The sequence below is a fragment of the Bufo bufo genome, chromosome 4 (genome assembly GCF_905171765.1).
Source record: "Bufo bufo chromosome 4, aBufBuf1.1, whole genome shotgun sequence".
Classification (NCBI taxonomy): Eukaryota; Metazoa; Chordata; class Amphibia; order Anura; family Bufonidae; genus Bufo; species Bufo bufo.
The window spans coordinates 633,329,832-633,357,070 of record NC_053392.1 but is presented as its reverse complement, the minus strand read 5'-3'; the positions used below and the strand labels follow the sequence as shown (position 1 = coordinate 633,357,070).

The following is a 27,239-nucleotide window of genomic DNA, read 5'->3' as shown; positions in this document are numbered from 1 at the left end:
GCTAGAAGTGATAGGACCGCAGGTAAAACGCTAGAAGTGATAGGACCGCAGGTAAAACGCTAGAAGTGATAGGACTGCAGGTACAGCGCTAGAAGTGATAGGACCACAGGTACAGCGCTAGAAGTGATAGGACCACAGGTACAGCGATAGAAGTGATAGGACCGCAGGTACAGCTCTAGAAGTGATAGGACCGCAGGTACAGAGCTAGAAGAGATCAGACTTCAGGTTCACCGATAGAAGTGATAGGACCGCAGGTATAGCGCTAGAAGTGATAGGACCGCAGGTACAGCGCTAGAAGTGATCAGATCTCAGGTACAGCGCTAGAAGTGATAGGACCACAGCTACAGCGCTAGAAGTGATAGGACCGCAGGTACAGCTCTAGAAGTGATAGGACCGCAGGTACAGCACTAGAAGAGTTCAGACTGCAGGTACAGAACTAGAAGTGATAGGACTACAGGTACAGCGCTAGAAGAGATCAGAGCACATGTACAGCGCTAGCAGTGATAGGACCGCAGGTACAGCGCTAGAAGTGATAGGACCGCAGGTACAGTGCTAGAAGTGATAGGACTGCGGGTACAGCGCTAGAAGTGATAAGACAGCAGGTACAGCGCTAGAAGAGTTCAGACTGCAGGTACAGCGCTAGAAGAGATCAGAGCACATGTACAGCGCTAGAAGTGATAGGACCGCAGGTACAGCGCTAGAAGTGATAGGACCGCAGGTACAGCACTAGAAGAGATCAGAGCACATGTACAGCGCTAGAAGTGATAGGACCGCAGGTACAGCACTAGAAGAGATCAGAGCACATGTACAGCACTAGAAGAGATCAGAGCACATGTACAGCGCTAGAAGTGATAGGACCGCAGGTACAGCGCTAGAAGTGATAGGACAGCAGGTACAGCGCTAGAAGAGATCAGAGCACATGTACAGCGCTAGCAGTGATAGGACCGCAGGTACAGCGCTAGAAGTGATAGGACCGCAGGTACAGCGCTAGAAGTGATAGGACTGCGGGTACAGCGCTAGAAGTGATAAGACAGCAGGTACAGCGCTAGAAGAGTTCAGACTGCAGGTACAGCGCTAGAAGAGATCAGAGCACATGTACAGCGCTAGAAGTGATAGGACCGCAGGTACAGCGCTAGAAGTGATAGGACCGCAGATACAGTGCTAGAAGTGATAGGACCGCAGGTACAGCACTAGAAGAGATCAGAGCACATGTACAGCGCTAGAAGTGATAGGACCGCAGGTACAGCGCTAGAAGTGATAGGAACGCAGGTACAGCACTAGAAGAGATCAGAGCACATGTACAGCGCTAGAAGTGATAGGACCGCAGGTACAGCGCTAGAAGAGATCAGAGCACATGTACAGCGCTAGAAGTGATAAGACAGCAGGTACAGCGCTAGAAGAGTTCAGACTGCAGGTACAGCGCTAGAAGAGATCAGAGCACATGTACAGCGCTAGAAGTGATAGGACCGCAGGTACAGCGCTAGAAGTGATAGGACTGCGGGTACAGCGCTAGAAGTGATAGGACCGCAGATACAGTGCTAGAAGTGATAGGACCGCAGGTACAGCACTAGAAGAGATCAGAGCACATGTACACCACTAGAAGTGATAGGACCGCAGGTACAGCACTAGAAGAGATCAGAGCACATGTACAGCGCTAGAAGTGATAGGACCGCAGGTACAGCGCTAGAAGTGATAGGACCGCAGGTACAGCGCTAGAAGAGATCAGAGCACATGTACAGCGCTAGAAGTGATAGGACCGCAGGTACAGCACTAGAAGTGATAGGACCTCAGGTACAGCGCTAGAAGAGATCAGAGCACATGTACAGCGCTAGAAGTGATAGGACCGCAGGTACAGCACTAGAAGTGATAGGACCTCAGGTACAGCGCTAGAAGAGATCAGAGCACATGTACAGCCACTTACTTATGTCTGAACCTGACGATCTTGTGAAGGCCATTATATACTCTGTAGTGGTGGAGGTCTTGGGGCCTTTAATCTGGCCCTGATTGGATGCAATACAAGGTTTAGTGTATGCAGGGCCGTCTTTAATATTGATTGGACCCTGGGCAAGAATTTACTTGGGCCCCCTGGATCCCGCCTTCCCACACCTTAAAAAAGAAGCAAAAATCTTATACTCACCTGTTTCCTTTCACTGGCGCTCACTAGCTGCTGGTACGGCGAGGGATGGTGCAACGCAGACGCGCACACCTCACCGCGTCCTGGCACAGGCGGGCGTGATGACATCATCACGCCTGCCTGCGCTGGGATTTCACTACCAAATAGACCTCAGGCCTGTAGTCTATGACAATTAAGGAAATTGTGGAAACCGCACACCTGAGTATAATGGTGGGTGCTCGCAGAGGACTTCAGTCGCAGAGTATATAGAGATAATCCACGGCACACCAATGTCTTTTGCTTTGCAAATTTATTATTGGTACAAAAAAGTATTCATAGATTTTGTCAATATATGACTGGTCGCGCCATCATAATGATATCAGCATAAATCACATATCTTTGTAGGCCATAATGTGTCCCAACGTTTCGGTCCTGTCAAAGACCTTTCTCAAGGGATCTGTAAAGGAGTATAAATATAAAGTTTTTATTGGCGTCTAGATGTGCCGACCATAGCATACTGTTGACATATATTAAGGGAGGAAACAAATAAGAGAATAGGAGGGATTGTACACATACATATATGAGTGTGTATGTGCGTTTCTGCACACACACACACATACATGCACATGCACATACATATGCATACATACAGGTCTCAGATTATGACATTGGTAAAAAAGAGAGTAAAGGGTAGGTAAAGTAAGAGGGATACAGGACAGGTAAGGCAAATGCTGTCTTTGTTAGAGGAGGACCTAGTGATCAGGACTGGGCTGTAGCATGAACTATTACTGATCGGTGGGGCATAAAACTGAATCAAGGATCTGGGTAATGAATAAGTTAGATTGATGTGGTAAGTATCACAAGAATTGTCTGTGCATGAATAGAGCAGCGAATTAAATCTAAGTACCTAGTGCATAAATGGCATGGGTATGTAGCATAGATATATGGCATATAGACTCACCATGGCCGGGTAGCAAATGGCTGGATGCAGGCGCTGTGTGTCTCTGCGTCTGTTTGGATTTTATGCTAGAGGACCGGAAGTCATGCGGGCGCTATGATCTGTGACCGGGTTCAGTTGGTCACATGATCGCTGGTGACGTCATGTGAGCCGCGTGACCGCGGGCCGCAGTATGCGCATGCGCACTAGGTGCTGGGGCAGAGAAATGAAAGATAGCTTTATTCTGGGGATGTGTAACCTGTTGTGCCTAGGAAAAAGGAAATAATTGGCTGGGGATCGCTCTGCTGGTAGATTAGAAGGAAGAAGAGGAGTTGTAGAGAAAGATATTGAGAATATTATGAAATAAAAAGTATATACAGTTCTATGCTAGAGCTATGATTGAGATGAATGGGGAAGGTTTTCTCTGGTGAAAAGGGGTCACATACATATATAGAAGGAATAATTTAAAGTATAATTAAGTAATTGCTTCTATTCTCGTCGTGCTAAAATATGAGGAATAAAACAAGAAACCACACAATAGACAATAAAACAAAAAACAAAAGACAAAAGGCGAACAAATCACATTATATAGTTCTAGGTTCCATAGATAAGTATCTAAGCATATACGTATCTATATGTACTATAATCTTATACTATATTATACTATAATATAATCTATGATGAGAGAGAGGGGGGACGGAATGGGAGAAAAAGGGGGAGGGGGAGGGGAAGAGGGGGAAGGGTGGAAGGAAAGTACGGGGGAGGGGAAGGGAGGGGGGGGGGAGGGGGGAGGGAAAGGTTTTTTTCTCACCAACTTGTATATTGACTATGAATATATCCGACTAGGGAGCCTGAAATAAAGGAGAAGTATATGCATATTAATATCAAAGAAATAACATTATGGCTCCATATCAGTCCACAGTCCGAAAAATAAGAAAAATGATTAAAGATTAAGTGTTTAAAGATCACAGTAAAAGTCACATTCCTGGTTAAGGCCTCTCGGGGATAAAGTGTCCAGTCGGTGAATCCAGAAGCTTTCTCTTTGTTTCAATGTTTTGATCCTGTTACCGCCTCTCCGTGGGGTGATCACTTGTTCCAAAACCTGATAGCGTAAGGAGGAGATCTGGTGGTTGTGCTCCTTAAAATGTGCTGGGATTGGTAACAAAAACTGTTCAGTCCTGATGGTGGATTTATGTTTAGAAATACGGTTCCTTATTTGTTACGTGGTTTCGCCCACATAGCAAAGTCCACACGGGCATTTAATTAAATAAACGACAAATGAGGAATCACAGGTATAGTATCCTTTGATAGGGAATCTTTTGCCAGTGTGTGGATGTGCGATAAAGTTGCCCTTGATCACACTCGAGCACTGCGCACAGTGTAGGCACGGGAAAGTGCCGTATTTTGGATTCTGTAAAAAACGCTGTTTTGGTATTTTATTTAAAGGTCCAATATCTGCACGGATGAGGTGGTCCCTAATGTTTTGTGATCTTTTGTAACAAGTGATGGGGGGAGACTGAAACTCTGGGATCTCGGGGTATGCTTGTGACAGTATAGACCATTGTTTTCTGATTGTTTGTTGGATTTTTGGGGCAAGGGGGTGGTATGTGAGAATGCATGGTATCCGTGGTGAGGGAATAGTGGTTTGTGAGGTAGTTTGTTTGCATATTGTCGGTTTGTTGGTAATCAGTTGGTCAGGATAGCCTCTCTGTCTGAATTTAGATTTCATATCTGATTGTCTCTGTTGTAAAGTTGATGGATCTGTTACTATTCTTTCTAACCTTGTGAATTGAGATTTAGGGAGTGACGCTTTGGTGGCTCTAGGGTGGTTACTGGTGTAATGTAGTAGGCTGTTCCTGTCTGTTGGTTTATTGTAGAGGTCAAATTGAATGTGACCAGATGGATCCTTCAGGACTAAGGTATCTAAAAAGCTGATTTTCTCGGTATTGGTTATGATAGTGAAACCAAGTTCTGGGTAGACATTGTCAAGGTGGTGATGAAAGTGCAAAGCACTCGATAAGGGACCTCTCCACAAACAGAAAATATCATCGATAAATCGGAGCCATATTTTCGCATGTTCTTGAAAAAGATGATGTGTGTAGACAAACTTATCGAGTGCTTTGCACTTTCATCACCACCTTGACAATGTCTACCCAGAACTTGGTTTCACTATCATAACCAATACCGAGAAAATCAGCTTTTTAGATACCTTAGTCCTGAAGGATCCATCTGGTCACATTCAATTTGACCTCTACAATAAACCAACAGACAGGAACAGCCTACTACATTATACCAGTAACCACCCTAGAGCCACCAAAGCGTCACTCCCTAAATCTCAATTCACAAGGTTAGAAAGAATAGTAACAGATCCATCAACTTTACAACAGAGACAATCAGATATGAAATCTAAATTCAGACAGAGAGGCTATCCTGACCAACTGATTACCAACAAACCGACAATATGCAAACAAACTACCTCACAAACCACCATTCCCTCACCACGGATACCATGCATCCTCACATACCACCCCCTTGCCCCAAAAATCCAACAAACAATCAGAAAACAATGGTCTATACTGTCACAAGCATACCCCGAGATCCCAGAGTTTCAGTCTCCCCCCATCACTTGTTACAAAAGATCACAAAACATTAGGGACCACCTCATCCGTGCAGATATTGGACCTTTAAATAAAATACCAAAACAGCGTTTTTTACAGAATCCAAAATACGGCACTTTCCCGTGCCTACACTGTGCGCAGTGCTCGAGTGTGATCAAGGGCAACTTTATCGCACATCCACACACTGGCAAAAGATTCCCTATCAAAGGATACTATACCTGTGATTCCTCATTTGTCGTTTATTTAATTAAATGCCCGTGTGGACTTTGCTATGTGGGCGAAACCACGTAACAAATAAGGAACCGTATTTCTAAACATAAATCCACCATCAGGACTGAACAGTTTTTGTTACCAATCCCAGCACATTTTAAGGAGCACAACCACCAGATCTCATCCTTACGCTATCAGGTTTTGGAACAAGTGATCACCCCACGGAGAGGCGGTAACAGGATCAAAACATTGAAACAAAGAGAAAGCTTCTGGATTCACCGACTGGACACTTTATCCCCGAGAGGCCTTAACCGGGAATGTGACTTTTACTGTGATCTTTAAACACTTAATCTTTAATCATTTTTCTTATTTTTCGGACTGTGGACTGATATGGAGCCATAATGTTATTTCTTTGATATTAATATGCATATACTTCTCCTTTATTTCAGGCTCCCTAGTCGGATATATTCATAGTCAATATACAAGTTGGTGAGAAAAAAACCTTTCCCTCCCCCCTCCCCCCCCCTCCCTTCCCCTCCCCCGTACTTTCCTTCCACCCTTCCCCCTCTTCCCCTCCCCCTCCCCCTTTTTCTCCCATTCCGTCCCCCCTCTCTCTCATCATAGATTATATTATAGTATAATATAGTATAAGATTATAGTACATATAGATACGTATATGCTTAGATACTTATCTATGGAACCTAGAACTATATAATGTGATTTGTTCGCCTTTTGTCTTTTGTTTTTTGTTTTATTGTCTATTGTGTGGTTTCTTGTTTTATTCCTCATATTTTAGCACGACGAGAATAGAAGCAATTACTTAATTATACTTTAAATTATTCCTTCTATATATGTATGTGACCCCTTTTCACCAGAGAAAACCTTCCCCATTCATCTCAATCATAGCTCTAGCATAGAACTGTATATACTTTTTATTTCATAATATTCTCAATATCTTTCTCTACAACTCCTCTTCTTCCTTCTAATCTACCAGCAGAGCGATCCCCAGCCAATTATTTCCTTTTTCCTAGGCACAACAGGTTACACATCCCCAGAATAAAGCTATCTTTCATTTCTCTGCCCCAGCACCTAGTGCGCATGCGCATACTGCGGCCCGCGGTCACGCGGCTCACATGACGTCACCAGCGATCATGTGACCAACTGAACCCGGTCACAGATCATAGCGCCCGCATGACTTCCGGTCCTCTAGCATAAAATCCAAACAGACGCAGAGACACACAGCGCCTGCATCCAGCCATTTGCTACCCGGCCATGGTGAGTCTATATGCCATATATCTATGCTACATACCCATGCCATTTATGCACTAGGTACTTAGATTTAATTCGCTGCTCTATTCATGCACAGACAATTCTTGTGATACTTACCACATCAATCTAACTTATTCATTACCCAGATCCTTGATTCAGTTTTATGCCCCACCGATCAGTAATAGTTCATGCTACAGCCCAGTCCTGATCACTAGGTCCTCCTCTAACAAAGACAGCATTTGCCTTACCTGTCCTGTATCCCTCTTACTTTACCTACCCTTTACTCTCTTTTTTACCAATGTCATAATCTGAGACCTGTATGTATGCATATGTATGTGCATGTGCATGTATGTGTGTGTGTGTGCAGAAACGCACATACACACTCATATATGTATGTGTACAATCCCTCCTATTCTCTTATTTGTTTCCTCCCTTAATATATGTCAACAGTATGCTATGGTCGGCACATCTAGACGCCAATAAAAACGTTATATTTATACTCCTTTACAGATCCCTTGAGAAAGGTCTTTGACAGGACCGAAACGTTGGGACACATTATGGCCTACAAAGATATGTGATTTATGCTGATATCATTATGATGGCGCGACCAGTCATATATTGACAAAATCTATGAATACTTTTTTGTACCAATAATAAATTTGTAAAGCAAAAGACATTGGTGTGCCGTGGATTATCTCTATGTAGTCTATGACAAGTCTTGTTGCCATCTGCAAATTTTAAGGCACATTGGCGACCATTTTGCTCGCCATCTGGAGCGCTGTATTGCATCAGTGACATGAACACTCTCCACATATAATGATATATTACATCAGTGACATCACCGCTCTCCACATATAAGTGATATTTTACATCAGTGACATCACCGCTGTCCACATATAAGTGATATATTACATCAGTGACATTACCGCTGTCCACATATAGGCGATATATTACATCAGTGACATCACCGCTCTCCACATATAAGTGATATATTACATCAGTGACATTACCGCTGTCCACATATAGGCGATATATTACATCAGTGACATCACCGCTGTCCACATATATGTGATGAGCGGTGATGTCACTAATGTAATATATTACTTACCGGTATATGTGGACAGCAGTGATGTCACTGATGTAATATATTACTTATGTGTGGAGAGTGGTGATGTCACTGATGTAATATATCACTTATAAGTAATATATTACATCAGTGACATCACCGCTGTCCATATATAGGTGAAATATTACATCTGTGACATCACCGCTCTCCACATATAAGAGGCATATTACATCAGTGACGTCATCCCTTGGCGCTGGGGTGCGCAGCCAGGGCCGGCCTTAGGTGTTCAGGCGCCCTGTGCGAGCTAACCTTGTGGTAGTGTTACCTGCAGTCCTATGTAAAACCACAGATAACACTAGTGCTAAATAATGTAGTAGTGTTACCTGCAGTCCTATGTAAAACCACAGATAACACTAGTGTAGATCATGTGGAAGTGTTACCTTCGTCCTTAGTGTGCCTCCCTGTGTCTATTGCACAAACTCCATGCTGGCGCTGACTCCTCTTCCATCTTCTTCCTCTTGTCCCACACAGAACGTTCTGAAGCAGCTGCGTCAAGACATAGGAACACTGTGGGCATGGTGATACACACAGGGAGAGACACACACAGGGACGGACACACACACACACTCACACAGGGACGGACACACACACACACACACACACTCACACACACACACGGACACACACACACACTCACACACACGGACGGACACACACACACACTCACACACACGGACGGACACACACACACACAGGGACGGACACACACACTCACACACACACACACACACACAGGGACGGACACACACACACACTCACACACACACACAGGGACGGACACACACACACATAGGGACGGACACACACACACACAGGGACGGACACACACACACACAGGGACGGACACACACACACACAGGGACGGACACACACAGGGACGGACACACACACACACAGGGACGGACACACACACACAGAGACGGACACACACACACAGGGACGGACACACACACTGGCACACTCAGAATCAGCAGCAAGGAGTTAAAGTCCAACCCTTAATGCCCCCAAGATCCCTGGGGGGGGGGGTTGATGTAGTAGCAGGAAAGCACACACTGTCCCCCTGTCCTATATGAGCCCCCCCCTGTCCTATATGAGCCCCCCCCTGTCCTATATGAGCCCCCCCTGCCCTATATGAGCCCCCCTGTCTGTCCTATATGAGCCCCCCCCCTCCCCTATATGAGCCCCCCCCTGTCCTATATGAGCCCCCCCCTGTCTGTCCTATATGAGCCCCCCCCCATGGCTACCAAATACCTGTAAGTTCTGTTGTTGCTTGGCTGGCTCAGGCTGTCTGTTGTGGCTGCCGGCTGGGGCTCCGCCTCCTTCCTCTCTCTGCCTGTGCGGCAGCTGCGTCATGCTCCAGCAGCCACTGGTCTGCTCTGTTGAAGAGACAGGCAGGCCAGGCAGCAGAGCGGAGCGCACCCCTCACCTATTTTAAATAAAACCTTTGAATTTTTTTTTTTTTACAAAGGGCATTCTTTGATATGAGGCAGGGGCCAGGGCCCCTCTCTCTCTTCAGAAGGCTGTTACCCTGGTCAAAGGCTTGAGACCCACAGTCTGTTGCTCCTTGGCCACAGGGGTGGTGACCCATAGTCTGTGACTCAGCGTCCCCATCTTAGCATTTTCTTCTGAGCACTCATGCAGATTGGCATGAGTCTCCCCTCCAAGCACAGGTCCCTAACTGCAGCACACTAGGGGCTCTCAATTCTCTCCTTATATACCATTTATAGCTAGACTGGAACCTTCTAGTGGGAGGGGCGGAGTGGAGAAACTCAGCTCAAACAGATACAATGTTACACTTTCCGTCTGTCATAGACTTACATTAGAGCTTCCATAGACTTACATAGACTTACATTACAGCTTTCATAGACACAGCAGATTTTCCAGACATAACAACAGAGCTAAACCAGACAGTCACAAGGTCAGTCCGTCTGGTTTTCGTGGTAAGCAACATCTGGCGTTTTCTCTACAAAACATGGTCTTCTTTAACCCTATGGCAGCTGTGGAAAATACAGTATCTCAGTGTTCATTAACCCTTTCCACAGAGTCTCGCAAATACAGTGATAATGAACATGATATATATCACAACATATATAATGCAGTTACACAGTATTAAACAGTGCAAGTTAACCCTTTAAAGTAAAATAAAGTAAGAAGTTCATAACTTTTCATAGGGGAAACCGGGGCAAATGTCCATAAAGGTCCAGACTTCACAGTACCCCCTGCTCCAGGGCACTATACCAGCGTCTCTTAGGCTACTGTCAGTATATACACTGACAGTCAATGCAGCACAATACAGCCTGTATTGTACTGAATTTAAACAGAGATCAAACCCTGAAAAGTTGAAGTCTCACAGTGGGACATAAAAAAAAAAAGTAAAAAAAAAAAAGTTAAAGAATAAATAAATAAAAGTTTTAAGTACAAATAAAAAAAACTGTGCCAGGACATAAAATGGGTAATACTGAGAGATCAAAAATGATGCAGCCCAAAATGGTATCAAACCATCATCTAAAAAAACAAGCCCTCAATCTATTGCCAGAAAAATAAAAAATAAATATGGCTTTCAGAATATGGTGATGCAAAAACATGATTTTTCTTTGCAAAACTGCTTTGTGTAAAAGTGGTAAAACGTAAAAAAAATAAAAAAAACAATATAAAATTGGTGTCTCTGTAACCGTACTGACCTGCAGAATAATGATAACAGACCATTTTCCCCGCACGGTGGACACCGCAATAATAAAACCCCAAAATCAATGGCGGAATTGCTGTGCAAAAAGCTAAATAAAAAGTGATCAATCTGTTTTATCTACCCCCCAATAGAACCAATGATGGCGACTTATCCCGTAAAAATTAGCCCTGACACAGCTGCACCAAGAGAAAAGTAAATGTATGGTTGTCAGAAAATGTCTGTTCAATAGAAACATGGCGCCCGTAATCTAATCCATCAAAATCCAAGTGGTGGCTTTCCTGAACCCTGCAGCGCACCCCTACAGCAGTTACCTTCACATTTATGGCATTTCCGTACCCAGTAGAATCCACCTAACAATTTAAAGGGCATGGTAGGTCTCAGATGGCACACGGTGGGCACAGCATAATGGGCACTGAAATAAGCCATATCTGTGGAAAATTAGCATTTTTCACTTTTCACAGTCCCTGGCTCATTGCTGTGGGGTCAAAATGCTGACTCCCCCTCTTAATAAATACCTTGAGGGTGTAATTTTCATTATGGGGTCACTTTTCGTGGTCCATTTATGATTTCACCTCAGAGCCTCTACAGTTGTTAGCACAAGATGCGTAAATCACCATTTTGGGCCTCAGATCTGAATGGTGCCCTTATACCCCTGAGCTCTGTGGTATGTCCAGGCAAAAGATTGGGGCCACATATGGGGTGTTGATAAGATTAGGGCCACATGCAGGGAGTTTATAAAAACAGGAAGCACCACATAAGAGGGTGTCCATTCCACACTGGCACACAATGGGCACAACATATTGGGCTCTGAAATGGCAGATCTGTGTAAATATTGCAATGTTCACTTTGCCCAATCTGCTGTAAATTAATTTTTGTAAAACATTTGTGTCAGAATGCTCACTCCACCCCTTGATAAAAACTGTGAGGGTTCTGATTTCTAAAATGGGGTCATTTCTTGGGGGTGTCTTTTTATATTTAACCTCGGAGGCTCTGCAGTTGTCGGCCAGTGCTGTACAAATGACCAATCTAGGCCTCAAATGCACATGGTGCTCCTTCCCTTCTGAACCCTGTAGTGTGCCCAGACAGCAGTGTACAACCATATATTAGGCGTTGCCAAATTCAGGAGAAAATGGGTAACAAATTGTGAGGTCCCTTTCCCCCTGTTACCCCTTTGTAAAAATGAAAAAATCTGGGGATAAACCAACATTTTACTAGAAAAAAAAATGAAATTTTTCATTTTCATGGCCAAGGGTTTCAAATTTTATGAAACACTTGTTGTGTTAAAGTGTACACTACACCCCTTGAAAAATTCCTTGGGTGGTGAAGGTCCCAAAATGGGGTCACTTTTCAGGGTTTTCTACTGTAACGGTACCTCAGGGTCTGTTCAAATATGATATGGTGCCCAAAAACCATTTCAGCAAAATCTGCCCTCCAAAAGCATATTGCACTCTTTCCCTTCTGCGTCCTGTGGCGCACTCATACAGCAGTTTACGACTAGAGTTGAGCGAACACCTGGATGTTCGGGTTCGAGAAGTTCGGCCGAACTTCCCGGAAATGTTCGGGTTCGGGATCCGAACCCGACCCGAACTTCGTCCCGAACCCGAACCCCATTGAAGTCAATGGGGATCTGAACTTTTGGGCACTAAAAAGGCTGTAAAACAGCCCAGGAAAGAGCTAGAGGGCTGCAAAAGGCAGCAACATGTAGGTAAATCCCCTGCAAACAAATGTGGATAGGGAAATGAATTAAAATAAAAATAAAAAAAATAAAAATTAACCAATATCAATTGGACAGAGGTCCCATAGCAGAGAATCTGGCTTCACGTCAGCAGAGAATCAGGCTTCATGTCATAGCAGAGAATCAGGCTTGAGTCCGCACACCTGAATATAATGGTGGGTGCTCGCAGAGGACTTCAGTCGCAGAGTATATAGAGATAATCCACGGCACACCAATGTCTTTTGCTTTGCAAATTTATTATTGGTACAAAAAAGTATTCATAGATTTTGTCAATATATGACTGGTCACGCCATCATAGTAATATCAGCATCAATCACATATCTTTGTAGGCCATAATGTGTCCCAACGTTTCGGTCCTGTCAAAGACCTTTCTCAAGGGATCACTCTGAGGACCACAGTGTGCATAGCGCCGGCTGTATGCACACTGTGGTCCTCAGAGTGATCCCTTGAGAAAGGTCTTTGACAGGACCGAAACGTTGGGACACATTATGGCCTACAAAGATATGTGATTGATGCTGATATTACTATGATGGCGTGACCAGTCATATATTGACAAAATCTATGAATACTTTTTTGTACCAATAATAAATTTGCAAAGCAAAAGACATTGGTGTGCCGTGGATTATCTCTATATAGCAGAGAATCAGGCATCACGTCACCCACCACTGGAACAGGCCACTGTCACACATTTAGGCCCCGGCACCCAGACAGAGGAGAGGTTCATTCAACTTTGGGTTGCCCCGCAATATAATGGTAAAATGAAAATAAAAATAGTATTGAATGAGGAAGTGCCCTGGAGTAGAATAATATATTGTTAAGGGGAGGTCGTTAATGTCTAATCTGCACAAGGGATGGACAGGTCCTGTGGGATCCATGCCTGGTACATTTTTATGAACGTCAGCTTGTCCACATTGGCTGTAGACAGGCGGTTGCGATTGTCTGTAATGACGCCCCCTGCCGTGCTGAATACACGTTCAGACAAAACGCTGGCCGCCGGGCAGACCAGCACCTCCAAGGCATAAAAGGCTAGCTCTGGCCACGTGGACAATTTGGAGACCCAGAAGTTGAATGGGGCCGAACCATCAGTCAGTACGTGGAGGGGTGTGCACAGGTACTGTTCCACCAGGTTAGTGAAATGTTGCCTCCTGCTAACACGTTCCGTATCAGGTGGTGGTGCAGTTAGCTGTGGCGTGGTGACAAAACTTTTCCACATCTCTGCCATGCTAACCCTGCCCTCAGAGGAGCTGGCCGTGACACAGCTGCGTTGGCGACCTCTTGCTCCTCCTCTGCCTTCGCCTTGGGCTTCCACTGGTTCCCCTGTGACATTTGGGAATGCTCTCAGTAGCGCGTCTACCAACGTGCGCTTGTACTCGCGCATCTTCCTATCACGCTCCAGTGTAGGAAGTAAGGTGGGCACATTGTCTTTGTACCGGGGATCCAGCAGGGTGGCAACCCAGTAGTCCGCACACGTTAAAATGTGGGCAACTCTGCTGTCGTTGCGCAGGCACTGCAGCTTGTAGTCACTCATGTGTGCCAGGCTGCCCAGAGGTAAGGACAAGCTGTCCTCTGTGGGAGGCGTATCGTCATCGTCCTGTGTTTCCCCCCAGCCACGCACCAGTGATGGGCCCGAGCTGCGTTGGGTGCCACCCCGCTGTGAACATGCTTCATCCTCATCCTCCTCCACCTCCTCCTCATCCTCGTCCTCCTCGTCCTCCAGTAGTGGGCCCTGTCTGGCCACATTTGTACCTGGCCTCTGGTGTTGCAAAAAACCTCCCTCTGAGTCACTTCGAAGAGACTGGCCTGAAAGTGCTAAAAATGAGCCCTCTTCCTCCTCTTCCTCCTGGGCCACCTCCTCTTCCATCATCGCCCTAAGTGTTTTCTCAAGGAGACATAGAAGTGGTATTGTAACGCTGATAACGGCGTCATCGCCACTGGCCATGTTGGTGGAGTACTCGAAACAGTACAACAGGGCACACAGGTCTCGCATGGAGGCCCAGTCATTGGTGGTGAAGTGTGTCTGATCCGCAGTGCGACTGACCCGTGCGTGCTGCAGCTGAAACTCTACTATGGCCTGCTGCTGCTCGCACAGTCTGTCCAGCATATGCAAGGTGGAGTTCCACCTGGTGGGCACGTCGCATATGAGGCGGTGAGCGGGAAGGCCGAAGTTACGCTGTAGCGCAGACAGGCGAGCAGCGGCAGGGTGTGAACGCCGGAAGCGTGAACAGACGGCCCGCACTTTATGCAGCAGCTCTGACATGTCGGGGTAGTTGCGAATGAACTTCTGCCCCAACAAATTCAGCACATGCGCCAGGCAAGGGATGTGCGTCAAACCGGCTAGTCCCAGAGCTGCAACGAGATTTCGCCCATTATCGCACACCACCAGGCCGGGCTTGAGGCTCACCGGCAGCAACCACTCGTCGGTCTGTTGTTCTATACCCCGCCACAACTCCTGTGCGGTGTGGGGCCTGTCCCCCAAACATATGAGTTTCAGAACGGCCTGCTGACGTTTACCCCGTGCTGTGCTGAAGTTGGTGGTGAAGGTGTGTGGCTGACCGGATGAGCTGGTGGAAGCAGTGGAGGAGGAAGCTGAGTAGGAGGAGGAGGAGACAGGAGGCAAAGAATGTTGCCCTGCGATCCTTGGCGGCGGAAGGACGTGCGCCAAACAGCACTCCGCCTGGGGCCCAGCCGCCACTACATTTACCCAGTGTGCATTTAGGGAGATATAGCGTCCCTGGCCGTGCTTACTGGTCCACGTATCTGTGGTTAGGTGGACCTTGCCACAGATGGCGTTGCGCAGTGCACACTTGATTTTATCGGACACTTGTTTGTGCAGGGAAGGCACGGCTCTCTTGGAGAAGTAGTGGCGGCTGGGAACAACATACTGTGGGACAGCAAGCGACATGAGCTGTTTGAAGCTGTGTGTGTCCACCAGCCTAAATGACAGCATTTCATAGGCTAGTAGTTTAGAAATGCTGGCATTCAGGGCCAGGGATCGAGGGTGGCTAGGTGGGAATTTACGCTTTCTCTCAAATGTTTGTGAGATGGAGAGCTGAACGCTGCCGTGTGACATGGTTGAGATGCTTGGTGACGCAGGTGGTGGTGTTGGTGGTACATCCCATGTTTGCTGGGCGGCAGGTGCCAACGTTCCTCCAGAGGCGGAGGAAGAGGCCAAGGCGGCAGCAGCAGAAGAGGCCGAGGCGGCAGCAGCAGAAGAGGTAGCAGGGGGAGCCTGAGTGACTTCCTTGTTTTTAAGGTGTTTACTCCACTGCAGTTCATGCTTTGCATGTAGATGCCTGGTCATGCAGGTTGTGCTAAGGTTCAGAACGTTAATGCCTCGCTTCAGGCTCTGATGGCACAGCGTGCAAACCACTCGGGTCTTGTCGTCAGCACATTGTTTGAAGAAGTGCCATGCCAGGGAACTCCTTGAAGCTGCCTTTGGGGTGCTCAGTCCCAGATGGTGGCGGTCAGTAGCAGGCGTAGTCTCTTGGCGGCGGGTGTTCTGATTTTGCCCACTGCTCCCTCTTTGTCTTTTGCTACGCTGTTGGCTCGGTCTCACCACTGCCTCTTCCTCCGAACTGTGAAAGTCAGTGGCACGACCTTCATTCCATGTGGGGTCTAGGACCTCATCGTCCCCTGCATCGTCTTCCACCCAGTCTTGACCCCTGACCTCCTGTTCAGTCTGCACACTGCAGAAAGACGCAGCAGTTGGCACCTGTGTTTCGTCATCATCAGAGACGTGCTGAGGTGGTATTCCCATGTCCTCATCATCAGGAAACATAAGTGGTTGTGCGTTAGTGCATTCTATCTCTTCCACCGCTGGGGAAGGGCTAGGTGGATGCCCTTGGGAAACCCTGGCAGCAGAGTTTTCAAACAGCATAAGAGACTGCTGCATAACTTGAGGCTCAGACAGTTTTCCTGATATGCACGGGGGTGATGTGACAGACCGATGGGCTTGGTTTTCATGCGCCATCTGTGCGCTTGGAGGAATAGAAATGTCAGGCCTATTTTTTAGGCGCTGGGTGACAGGCTCAACTTGCCTCTGATGTAATATATGGCCAAAAAATAATCAGACTGTTGATGGTTAAATGCACTTCGGTGACACAGGCTCAGCCTGCAGCTGATGTAGGATATAGCACAAAATAACCACACTATCGATGGTTAAATACACTTGGTGGTAGCTTGTGCTGGCGCACCACAAGACACAAAATGGCCGCCGATCACCCCAGAAAAAATTGATATAAAAACGCTCTGGGCAGCCTAAAAAAAGTGAGCAATTCAATATCAGCACTTCAATGATCCACAGCTGGAGATCGATCACAGAATGAAGTCTTTTGGAGGAGTTAATCTGCCTAATCTCGCCCTAACGTCGCAGCTGCAACCTCTCCCTACACTGATCAGAGCAGAGTGACGTGCGGCGCTACGTGACTCCAGCTTATATAGAGGCTGGGTCACATGGTGCACTGGCCAATCACAGCCATGCCAATAGTAGGCAAGGCTGTGATGGCCTCTTGGGGCAAGTAGTATGACGCTTGTTGATTGGCTGCTTTGCAGCCTTTCAAAAAGCGCCAAGAAAGCGCCGAACACCGAACCCGAACCCGGACTTTTACGAAAATGTTCGGGTCCGTGTGACGGACACCCCAAAATTCGGTACGAACCCGAACTATACAGTTCGGGTTCGCTCATCCCTATTTACGACCACATATGGGTTGTTCTCATATTCAGTAGAAATTGTGTAACAAATTGTGAGGTATCTCTTATGTTACCTCTGGTGAAAATGAAAAATCTGGGACTAAAGCAACATTTCACTGGAAAAAAGACAAATTTTCATTTTCACAGCCAAATGATTCTAAATTCTATGATGTGCTTGTGGGGTCGAAGTACTCACAATACCCTTCAATAAATTCCTTGAGGGGTGCAGTTTGCAAAATAGGGTCACTTTTTTGGGATTTCCACCCTATGAATACCACAGAGTCTCATCAAATGTGAAATGGTGCCTAAAAACCATTCCAACAAAATCTGCTGTTTGAAGAGTGGTCAGCAGTGCAATTACAAGTATGGCGTTTCCATTCACTTCTATGGATGGCTCTCTAGTGATCGCTTCTACGGACAGCTCTCTTTGTAATATCAGGACTAATAATAGGAGCAATGCCACTGTTTAATACACATTATAAGAAAAGGCCACGTATTACACATAAACAGTGTAATATCAGGACTAATAATAGGAGCAATGCCGCGTATAAGACACGGTACAAGAAAGTACCATGTATTATACACTGTATTAGTGATATTAGGACTAACAGTAGCAGCAATGACACCATGTAACACACAGTATAAGAAGGGTCCACAGATTACATGTAGACATTGCTATGTCAGCACAAATTCAGATGTAGTAGAGTTAACATACATGCTTAACTAGACGTGTTAACTAAACTAGTTGTGTTAAGACGACACCTTCAATTGCTTTTCAATGGCTTTTGTTTAAGGATATCATAAAGAGTTAAGAAATTTGAGTTAACAGTTTGTTATATAGGTGCAGTACAAGGTGCAGTGTATGGATGTAGCATATGGATGCAGTACATGGATGCAGTACACAGGTGCAGTATATGGATGCAGTGTATGAATACAGTACACAGGTTCAGTACATGGATGCAGTACACAGGTGCATTATATGGATGCAGTACACGGGTGCATTATATGGATGCAGTGTATGAATACAGTACACAGGTTCAGTACATGGATGCAGTACACAGGTGCAGTATATGGATGCAGTACACAGGTGCAGTATATGGATGCAGTGTATGAATACAGTACACAGGTTCAGTACATGGATGCAGTACACAGGTGCAGTATATGAATACAGTACACAGGTGCAGTATATGGATGCAGTACACAGGTGCAGTATATGGATGCAGTACACGGGTGCATTATATGGATGCAGTATATGAATGCAGTACACAGGTGCATTATATGGATGCAGTACATGGGTGCAGTATATGGATGCAATACACCGTGTTTGGTGCAGTATTTGGATGCATTAGACTGCAGTTTCCGTGTGGCTGGTTCCCTCTAAGAAAGTTGGGTACAAACAATATATACAGAGAGAACCTGGGGCAACTTCAATAGCCCCAACATCACCATGGAATATTCAAGCTGGGGTTGGGTGAGGAGCATCTGGGGGAGGTGTGAATCTAGACCTGGGGGACATCAGGCGTGGTCACAGCTGTACAGAAGATGTGGAGGGCATCAGTGGGTGAGCATCATCAGGGGAGGTGTGGATCTAGACCTCAAGGACATCAGGGGTGATTACAGCTGTAAAAATGTGGAGGGCATTAGTGGGTGAGGAGCATCTTGGGGAGGTATAGATCTAGACCTCGAGGACATTAGGGGTGGTCAGTGGTCACAGCTGTACAGAAGATGTGGAGGGCATCAGTGGGTAAGCAGCATCAGGTGGAGGTGTGGATCTAGACCTGGGGTATATCTGCCGTGGTCACAGCCGTACAGAAGATGTGGAGTGGAGGGCATCAGTGGGTGAGGAGTATCAGGGGGAAGGTGTGAATCTAGACCTCAAGGACATCAGGGGTATTAACAGCTGTACAGAATATGTGGAGGGCATCAGTGGGTGAGGAACATCTGGGGGAGGTATAGATCTAGACCTGGGGGACATCAGGCATGGTCACAGCTGTACAGAAGATGTGAAGGGCATCAGTGGGTGAGCATCATCAGGGGAGGTGTGGATCTAGTTTTGGGGGACATCAGGCGGTGATCACAGCTGTACAGAAGATGTGGAGGGCATCAGTAGATGAGTAACACCAGTGGGAAGGTGTAGATCTAAACCTGGGGAAAATCAGGGTCATCACAGCTGTATGGAAGTTGTGGAGGGCAGAATTATTGAAGCCTCTTAGATTCACTGACTCCCTCTCACCCACAGGTTTTGAGTGGGTGGACCTCCAGCATCGTACAGCGGCCGGGATTTTTACTAGTATCGGCTGGTCTATAGGAACCGCTCTTCTAGCACTGATTACCTATCTAGTCAGAGACTGGCGCTGGCTGATGGTGTCCATCACAGCACCATGTCTTCTAGGCATAGCCAGTGTCTGGTAAGAACCTTCTTAATATCTAACCAGTGACATCATGAGACCAGAGTCTGTGGATTCTCTTCCTCTTATCTTATCTTCCTATGTGCTCCTACTGTTTTCTTTCTTCCTCTTTTTCATCTGCTTTCTTCATTTCTCCTACCTTATTTTTCTGTCCCCCTCTTCCTGCCCTTTCCTGTTCTTCTCTCTTTCCTCTTTTTTGTTCTTTCCTGCTTTACCTCATCTTGTTTTTTTGGTCTCTTCTCCTTTTCATTCTACTCTGTACTCCTCTGTCCTCATTTTCCTTCTCTGCATTTTGCTCCCCATCTCTTCTATTTTTTCTTTCTTCTCTTCTCCTCCTCTTTGCCCATCTCTCTTGTTCTCTTTCCTCCTTTTTCCACGTTCTCCTTCTCTTTCCTTTTCTCTTTACTCCTTATACCTCATCTTTTCACCTTTCTTTGTCTTCTCTTTCCTCTTCTCTCCTCTTCCCTTTCCCCCTTTCCTTCTATCTCTTTCCTAATTTTAACTCTCCTATCAATATATTTCATCCTCCTATTTTATTCCTCTCTTTCTTTTTTTATCCCTCATCTTTCTTCCTGTCTCTTCCTCTTCTCTTTCCTGTTTCCTTCTCCTATTTTCTTCATTCTCTTTCTTTTTCTTTCCTCTATTTCCACTTCTATCCACGTGTTCTCTCCCCTATTTTCTTTCCTCCTCTCTCCTACTCTCTTTTCCCTTTTTCTCTTTCTCCTCTCTTTCCTCCTCTCTCCTACTCTCTTTCCCCTTTTTCTCTTTCTCCTCTCTTTCCTCCGCTCTCCTACTTGCTGTCCCTTTTTCCCTTTGTCTTTTATATCCTCCTTTTTCCTCCACTCTCCTTTTCAATTTTCTCATTATCCCCCACTTTGTCTTTGCTTTTATTTCCTCTTCTCTGTTTTCTTCTCCTTTTCCTCCTTTCTTACTTTTGCTAATCTTTTTTCCTCCCTTTTTCTTCCTCTCTTCTTTGTCCTTTTCCACCTTTCTCTTTCCTTCTTTCTTCTCATCTCTCTCTCTTTCTGTTTTCTCTCTGTCCTCCATAACTTTGATACCTATTCCTCTTTCCTCCTCTCTCTTCCTCTTTCTCCTCTGCATTCTCCTCCCTTTTTCAGCCTCCCTCTTTTTTCTTTTCTCCCTTTCCTCCTTTTCTTTCCTCCATTTCCCTCCTCTCTTCCCAAATCCTCCTTTTTTTCCCATGTCTTGTATCCTTTTCCTCGTCTCTTCTCTTCTCCTTCCTTTTTTTCTCCATTCTCCTCCTGATTCCACCTGTTTCTGCTCTCCTCCTCTACTATCGTATCCTCTTTTCTCCACTCATCTCTGCTGCTCTTTCCTCCTCTCGGTTGCTTCTTCCTCCTTGTCCTTCTCTTTCCTCCACCTCCTTGCCTATGTGTTCTCCACTCGCCTCCTCCTTCTTCCTCTATCCTCCTCTTGCCTCCTCTTTTCTCTTCTCTCGCTTTCCTTCTATTATTTCCTCTTTTATTCTCTCTCCTGTTCCCTTCCTCCTTGCACTGATCTCCTCTTTTCTCCCCCCTCCTCTCTTTCATTCTATTTCCTCTTCTCCCTTCCTCTACTCTTACATCTCTCTCCTCCTCTTTCCTCTTCTTTTCTCCTCCCTGTCTTATTCTCTTTCCTTCCCTCTCCTCTTCTCTCTTATCCCCCTTCCTCCCTTTTCCTCCTTTCTAATCCTCTCTCTCTCTAATTCTTCTTCCATTCTCTCCTCCTCTATCTTTCCTTTTCTCCCCTCCTCTCTAATCATCCCTCCACCTCTTTCATTCTCTCTCCTACTTTGCTTTCTTCTTCCCTCCTCCTCTCTTCTCCTTGTCTCATCCTCTTTACTCCTCCTCCACTTTCCTCTTCTCTCCACTCTCTTTCTCCTTCCGTCTCCTCTTCTCCTCTCCGCTTCTTCTTGTCTCATCCTCTTTCCTTCTCTCTCCTCCTCTCTCTTTCCTCTTCCCTCCTCCTCTCCACTCTCACCCTCTTCTCTGCTCTGTTTCTTATTACAGGTGGCTTTCTGAATCACCTCGGTGGTTGCTGAGTAAAGGCTTTATTGAGAGAGGAGAGAAGGAGCTGATGCAATGTGCTGCCATGAATGGAAAGAAACTGAATTCTTTCACTGAAAACAAAGAGGTGAGATAGTCTGCAGATAATTGGACCAGTGGCTTGTGCAAGGAAAAGGCTGGATAGTCTCTTCTCAGCGGCCTCTGAAGTTCATCACTTGGGGTGGACTGAGAGGCACCTGAGGACTATAAATTCTTTCATTGTATTTAAAAAACAAAAAAAATAAACAAATTTATAAAAATGAAACTTCCCCCTACTTTGTGTTTACAACGAGGACACAAACCTATGTAATATGTAGAATCTCCACTGACGGGGGATCATAGAAACATATAGAAACATAGAATGTGTCGGCAGATAAGAACCATTTGGCCCATCTAGTCTGCCCAATATATCTGAATCCTATGAATAGTCCCTGGCCCTATCTTATATGAAGGATAGCCTTATGCCTATCCCATGCATGCTTAACCCCTTAAGGACACAGCCTTTTTACACCTTAGGACCAGGCCATTTTTTGAAAATCTGACCAGAGTCCCTTTAAGTGCTGATAACTTTAAAACGCTTTGACTTATCCAGGCCGTTCTGAGATTGTTTTTTCGTCACATATTGTACTTCATGACACTGGTAAAATGGAGTCAAAAAAATAATTTTTTTTGCACCAAAAAATACCTAATTTAACAAAAATTTGGAAAAATTTGCAAATTTCAAAGTTTCAGTTTCTCTACTTCTGTAATACATAGTAATACCCCCAAAAATTGTGATGACTTTACATTCCCCATATGTCTACTTCATGTTTGAATTGTTTTGGGAATGATATTTTATTTTTTGGGGATGTTATAAGGCTTAGAAGTTTAGAAGCAAATATTGAAATTTTTCAGAAATTTACAAAAACTCAATTTTTAGGGACCAGTTCAAGTCTCAAGTCACTTTGCGAGGCTTACATTATAGAAACCACCCAAAAATGACCCCATCTAAGAAACTACACCCCTCAAGGTATTCAAAACTGATTTTGCATACGTTGCTAACCCTTTAGGTGTTGCACAAGAGTTATTGGCAAATGGGGAGGAAATTTGAGAATTTCATTTTTTTTGTCTAATTTTTCATTTTAACCCATTTTTTCCACTAACAAACCAAGGGTTAACAGCCAAACAAGACTGTATCTTTATTGCCCTGACTCTGCCGTTTACAGAAACACCCAATATGTGGCCGTAAACTACTGTACGGGCACACAGTAGGGCGTAGAGGGAAAGGTGCGCCATATGGTTTTTGGAAGGCTGATTTTTATGGACTGGTTTATTTACACCATGTCCCATTTGAAGCCCCCTGATGCACCCCTAGAGGAGAAACTCCCTAAAAGTGACCCCATCTAAGAAACTACACCCCTCAAGGTATTCAAAACTGATTTTACATACGTCGTTAACCCTTTAGGTGTTGCACAAGAGTTATTGGCAAATGGCGATGAAATTTGAGAATTTCATTTTTTTGCCTAATTTTCCATTTTAACCCATTTTTTCCACTAACAAAGCAAGGGTTAACAGCCAAACAAGACTGTATCTTTATTGCCCTGACTCTGCTGTTTACAGAAACACCCAATATGTGGCCGTAAACTACTGTACGGGCACACAGCGGGGCGTAGAGTGAAAGGTGCGCCGTTTGGTTTTTGGAGGGCTAATTTTGCTGGACTGTTTTTTTGGCACCATGTCCCATTTGAAGCCCCCCTGATGCACCCCTGGATTATAAACTCCATAAAAGTGACCCCATCTAAGAAACTACACCCCTCAAGGTATTCAAAACTGATTTTACAAACTTTGTTAACCCTTTAGGTGTTGCACAAGATTTAATGGAAAATAGAGATACAATTTCAAAATTTCACTTTTTTGGCAGATTTTCCATTTTAATATTTTTTTTTCCAGTTACAAAGCAAGGGTTAACAGCCAAACAAAACTCATTATTTATGGCCCTAATTCTGTAGTTTACAGAAACACCCCATATGTGGTCGTAAACCGCTGTACGGGCGCACGGCAGGGCGCAGAAGGAAAGGAACGCCATATGGTTTTTGGAAGGCAGGTTTTGCTGGACTGTTTTTTTTTACACCATGTCCCATTTGAAGCCCCCCTGATGCACCCCTAGAGTAGAAACTCCAAAAAAGTGACCCCATTTTAGAAACTACGGGATAGGGTGGCAGTTTTGTTGGTACTAGTTTAGGGTACATATGATTTTTGGTTGCTCTATATTACACTTTTTGTGCGGCAAGGTAACAAGAAATAGCTTTTTTGGCACCGTTTTTTTTTTTTGTTATTTACAACATTCATCTGACAGGTTAGATCATGTGGTAATTTTATAGAGCAGGTTGTCACGGACGCGGCGATACCTAATATGTATACAATTTTTTTTATTTATGTAAGTTTTACACAATGATTTCATTTTTAAAACCAAAAAAATGTTTTAGTGTCTCCATAGTCTAAGAGCCATAGTTTTTTCAGTTTTTGGGCGATTATCTTAAGTAGGGTCTCATTTTTTGCGCGATGAGATGACGGTTTGATTGGCATCTATTTTGGGGTGCATATGACTTTTTAATTGCTTGCTATTACACTTTTTGTGACGTAAGATGACAAAAAATGGCTTTTTTTACACCGTTTTTATTTTTATTTTTTTACGGTGGTCATCTGAGTGGTTAGATCATGTGATATTTTTATAGAGCCGGACGATACGGACGCGGCGATACCTAATATGGATACTTTTTTTTTATTTATGTAAGTTTTACACAATAATTTCATTTTTGAAACAAAAAAAATGATCTTTTAGTGTCTCCATAGTCTAAGAGCCATAGTTTTTTTCAGTTTTTGGGCGATTATCTTGGGTAGGGTATGATTTTTGCGGGATGAGATGACGATTTGATTGTTACAATTTTGGCGTACATGCGACTTTTTTGATCACTTTTTATTACCTTTTTTGGGAAGTAAGGTGGGCAAAATTTCAATTTCATCATAGTTTTTTATTTTTTATTTTTATGGTGTTCACCGTTCGGGTAAAGTAACATGACCGTTTTATAGATCAGGTCGTTACGGACGCGGCGATACCAAACATGTGTAGGGAATTTTATTTTTTTCATTTTTTATCAGTGATAAATGTGTTTTTTGATTTTTACTTTTTTTTTCACTTTTATTCACTTTTTTTGACCCAGACCCACTTGGTTCTTGAAGATCCAGTGGGTCTGATGTCTGTATAATACAGTACAGAACAATATATATTGTACTGCACTGTATTTTACTTACACTGAACAGATCTATGCCTTTCAGCACAGATCTGTTCAGCACCATGGACAGCAGGATGCCTGAGAGGCGTCCTGTTGCCATGGGAACCTTCCCCGTCTGCTCAGAACTTCGCAGACGGGGAAGGGTAAGGAGGGGATCTCTCGGGGGCTGTCTGGGGGCTCTCTCCCTCTCCATCGGGGGGCTGCAAAGGCACAGCAGCCCCCCGATGGGAGAGGGAGGGAGCTCCCTGCGCTGTTAACCTTTTCCATACAGCGGTCCGTACGGACCGCTGTATGGAAAGGGTTAAACGGCTGACATCGCATCGCAGATGTCAGCCGTTTATACCAGGGTGCCAGCAATGTGCTGGCACCCTGGTATACCCACTGAACACCAATGAATTTTCAAGGGGAGGCGGGCGGGGGATCGCGATCCCGCCTGCCGCACCGCCCGCCTCCCGCACCGCCCACACCGCCCGCAACCCTCCCCCTGCACCTCCCGCCACCATAAAAATCATTCGGGGGTGCAGGGGGGGGTGAATAAAACTTTTTTTAGGCATATAAAGTTTCTGATCCCCGCGGACCAGAAACTGCAGAAATCGCAGCAAACCGCAGGTCTGAATTGACCTGCGGTTTGCCGCGATCGCCGACATGGGGGGGTCACGGGACCCCCCCGCGCATTTAGCCTAGGTGCCTGCTCAATGATTTGAGCAGGCACCGGGTTCCGATCACTGCCGGCTGGGCGGCAGTGATCGGAACAACACATAACGTACCGGTACGTCATGTGTCCTTAAGTACCAGGACATCATGACGTACCGGTACGTCATGTGTCCTTAAGAGGTTAAACCCCTTCACTGTATTTGCAGCTACCACTTCTGCAGGAAGGCTATTCCATGCAGCCACTACTCTCTCAGTAAAGTAATACTTCCTTATATTACTTTTAAACCTTTGCCCCTCTGATTTAAAACTGTGTCCTCTTGTGGTAGTTTTTCTTCTTTTAAATATTCTTTCCTCTTTTACCGAGTTGATTCCCTTTATGTATTTAGCAGTTTCTCTCATCTCCCCTCTGTCTCTTCTTTCTTCCAAGCTATACATGTTAAGGTCCTTTAACCTTTCCTGGTAAGTTTTATCCTGCAATCCATGGACCAGTTTAGTAGCTCTTCTCTGAACTTTCTCTAGAGTATCTATTGCCTTCTGGAGATATGGCCTCCAGTACTGCGCACAATACTCCAAGTGAGGTCTCACCAGTGTTCTGTACAGCGGCATAAGCACTTCACTCTTTCTACTGCTTATACCTCTCCCTATACATCCAAGCATTCTGCTGGCATTTCGTGCTGCCCTATTACATTGTCTTCCCACCTTTAAGTCTTCTGAAATAATTACTCCTAAATCCCTTTCCTCAGATACTGAGGTCAGGACTGTGTCAAATATTCTATATTCTGCCCTTGGGTTTTTACACCCCAGGTGCATTATCTTGCACTTATCCACATTAAATTTCAGTTGCCAGAGTTCTGACCATTCTTCTAGTTTTCCTAAGTCTTTTTCCATTTGGCGTTTCCCTCCAGGAACATCAACCCTGTTACATATCTTTGTGTCATCAGCAAAAAGACAAACCTTACCATCAAGGCCTTTTGCAATATCACTTATGAAGATATTAAACAAAATTGGTCCCAGTACAGATCCCTGTGGAACCCCACTGGTAACATGACCTTGTTTTGAATGTTCTCCATTGACTACAACCCTCTGCTGTCTGTCACTCAGCCACTGCCTAATCCACTCAACAATATGGGAGTCCATGCTCAATGACTGCAGTTTATTGATAAGTCTTCTATGTGGGACAGTGTCAAAAGCCTTACTAAAATCTAGATATGCGATGTCTACTGCACCTCCACCGTCTATTATTTTAGTCACCCAGTCAAAAAAATCTATAAGATTTGTTTGACATGATCTCCCTGAAGTAAACCCATGTTGTTTTTCATCTTGCAATCCATGGGATTTTAGATGTTCCACAATCCTATCCTTTAATAGGGTTTCCATTAATTTGCCTACTATTGATGTCAGACTCACTGGTCTATAGTTGCTCGATTCCTCCCTACTACCTTTCTTGTGAATGGGCACGACATTTGCCAATTTCCAA

The 27,239-nt window shown here is 45.0% G+C and overlaps 1 protein-coding gene across 1 annotated transcript in view; it reads left to right on the top strand.

Annotated features, from left to right (window-relative positions):
• SLC22A7 (solute carrier family 22 member 7) overlaps positions 1 to 27,239 on the top strand; it is a 199,027-nt gene that overhangs the window by 50,779 nt on the left and 121,009 nt on the right. Inside the window, exons 4-5 of the mRNA XM_040427668.1 lie at positions 19,623 to 19,791; positions 21,801 to 21,924. Of these exons, the coding sequence (XP_040283602.1) occupies positions 19,623 to 19,791; positions 21,801 to 21,924 (293 nt within the window). The remainder of the gene's footprint in view (positions 1 to 19,622; positions 19,792 to 21,800; positions 21,925 to 27,239) is intronic.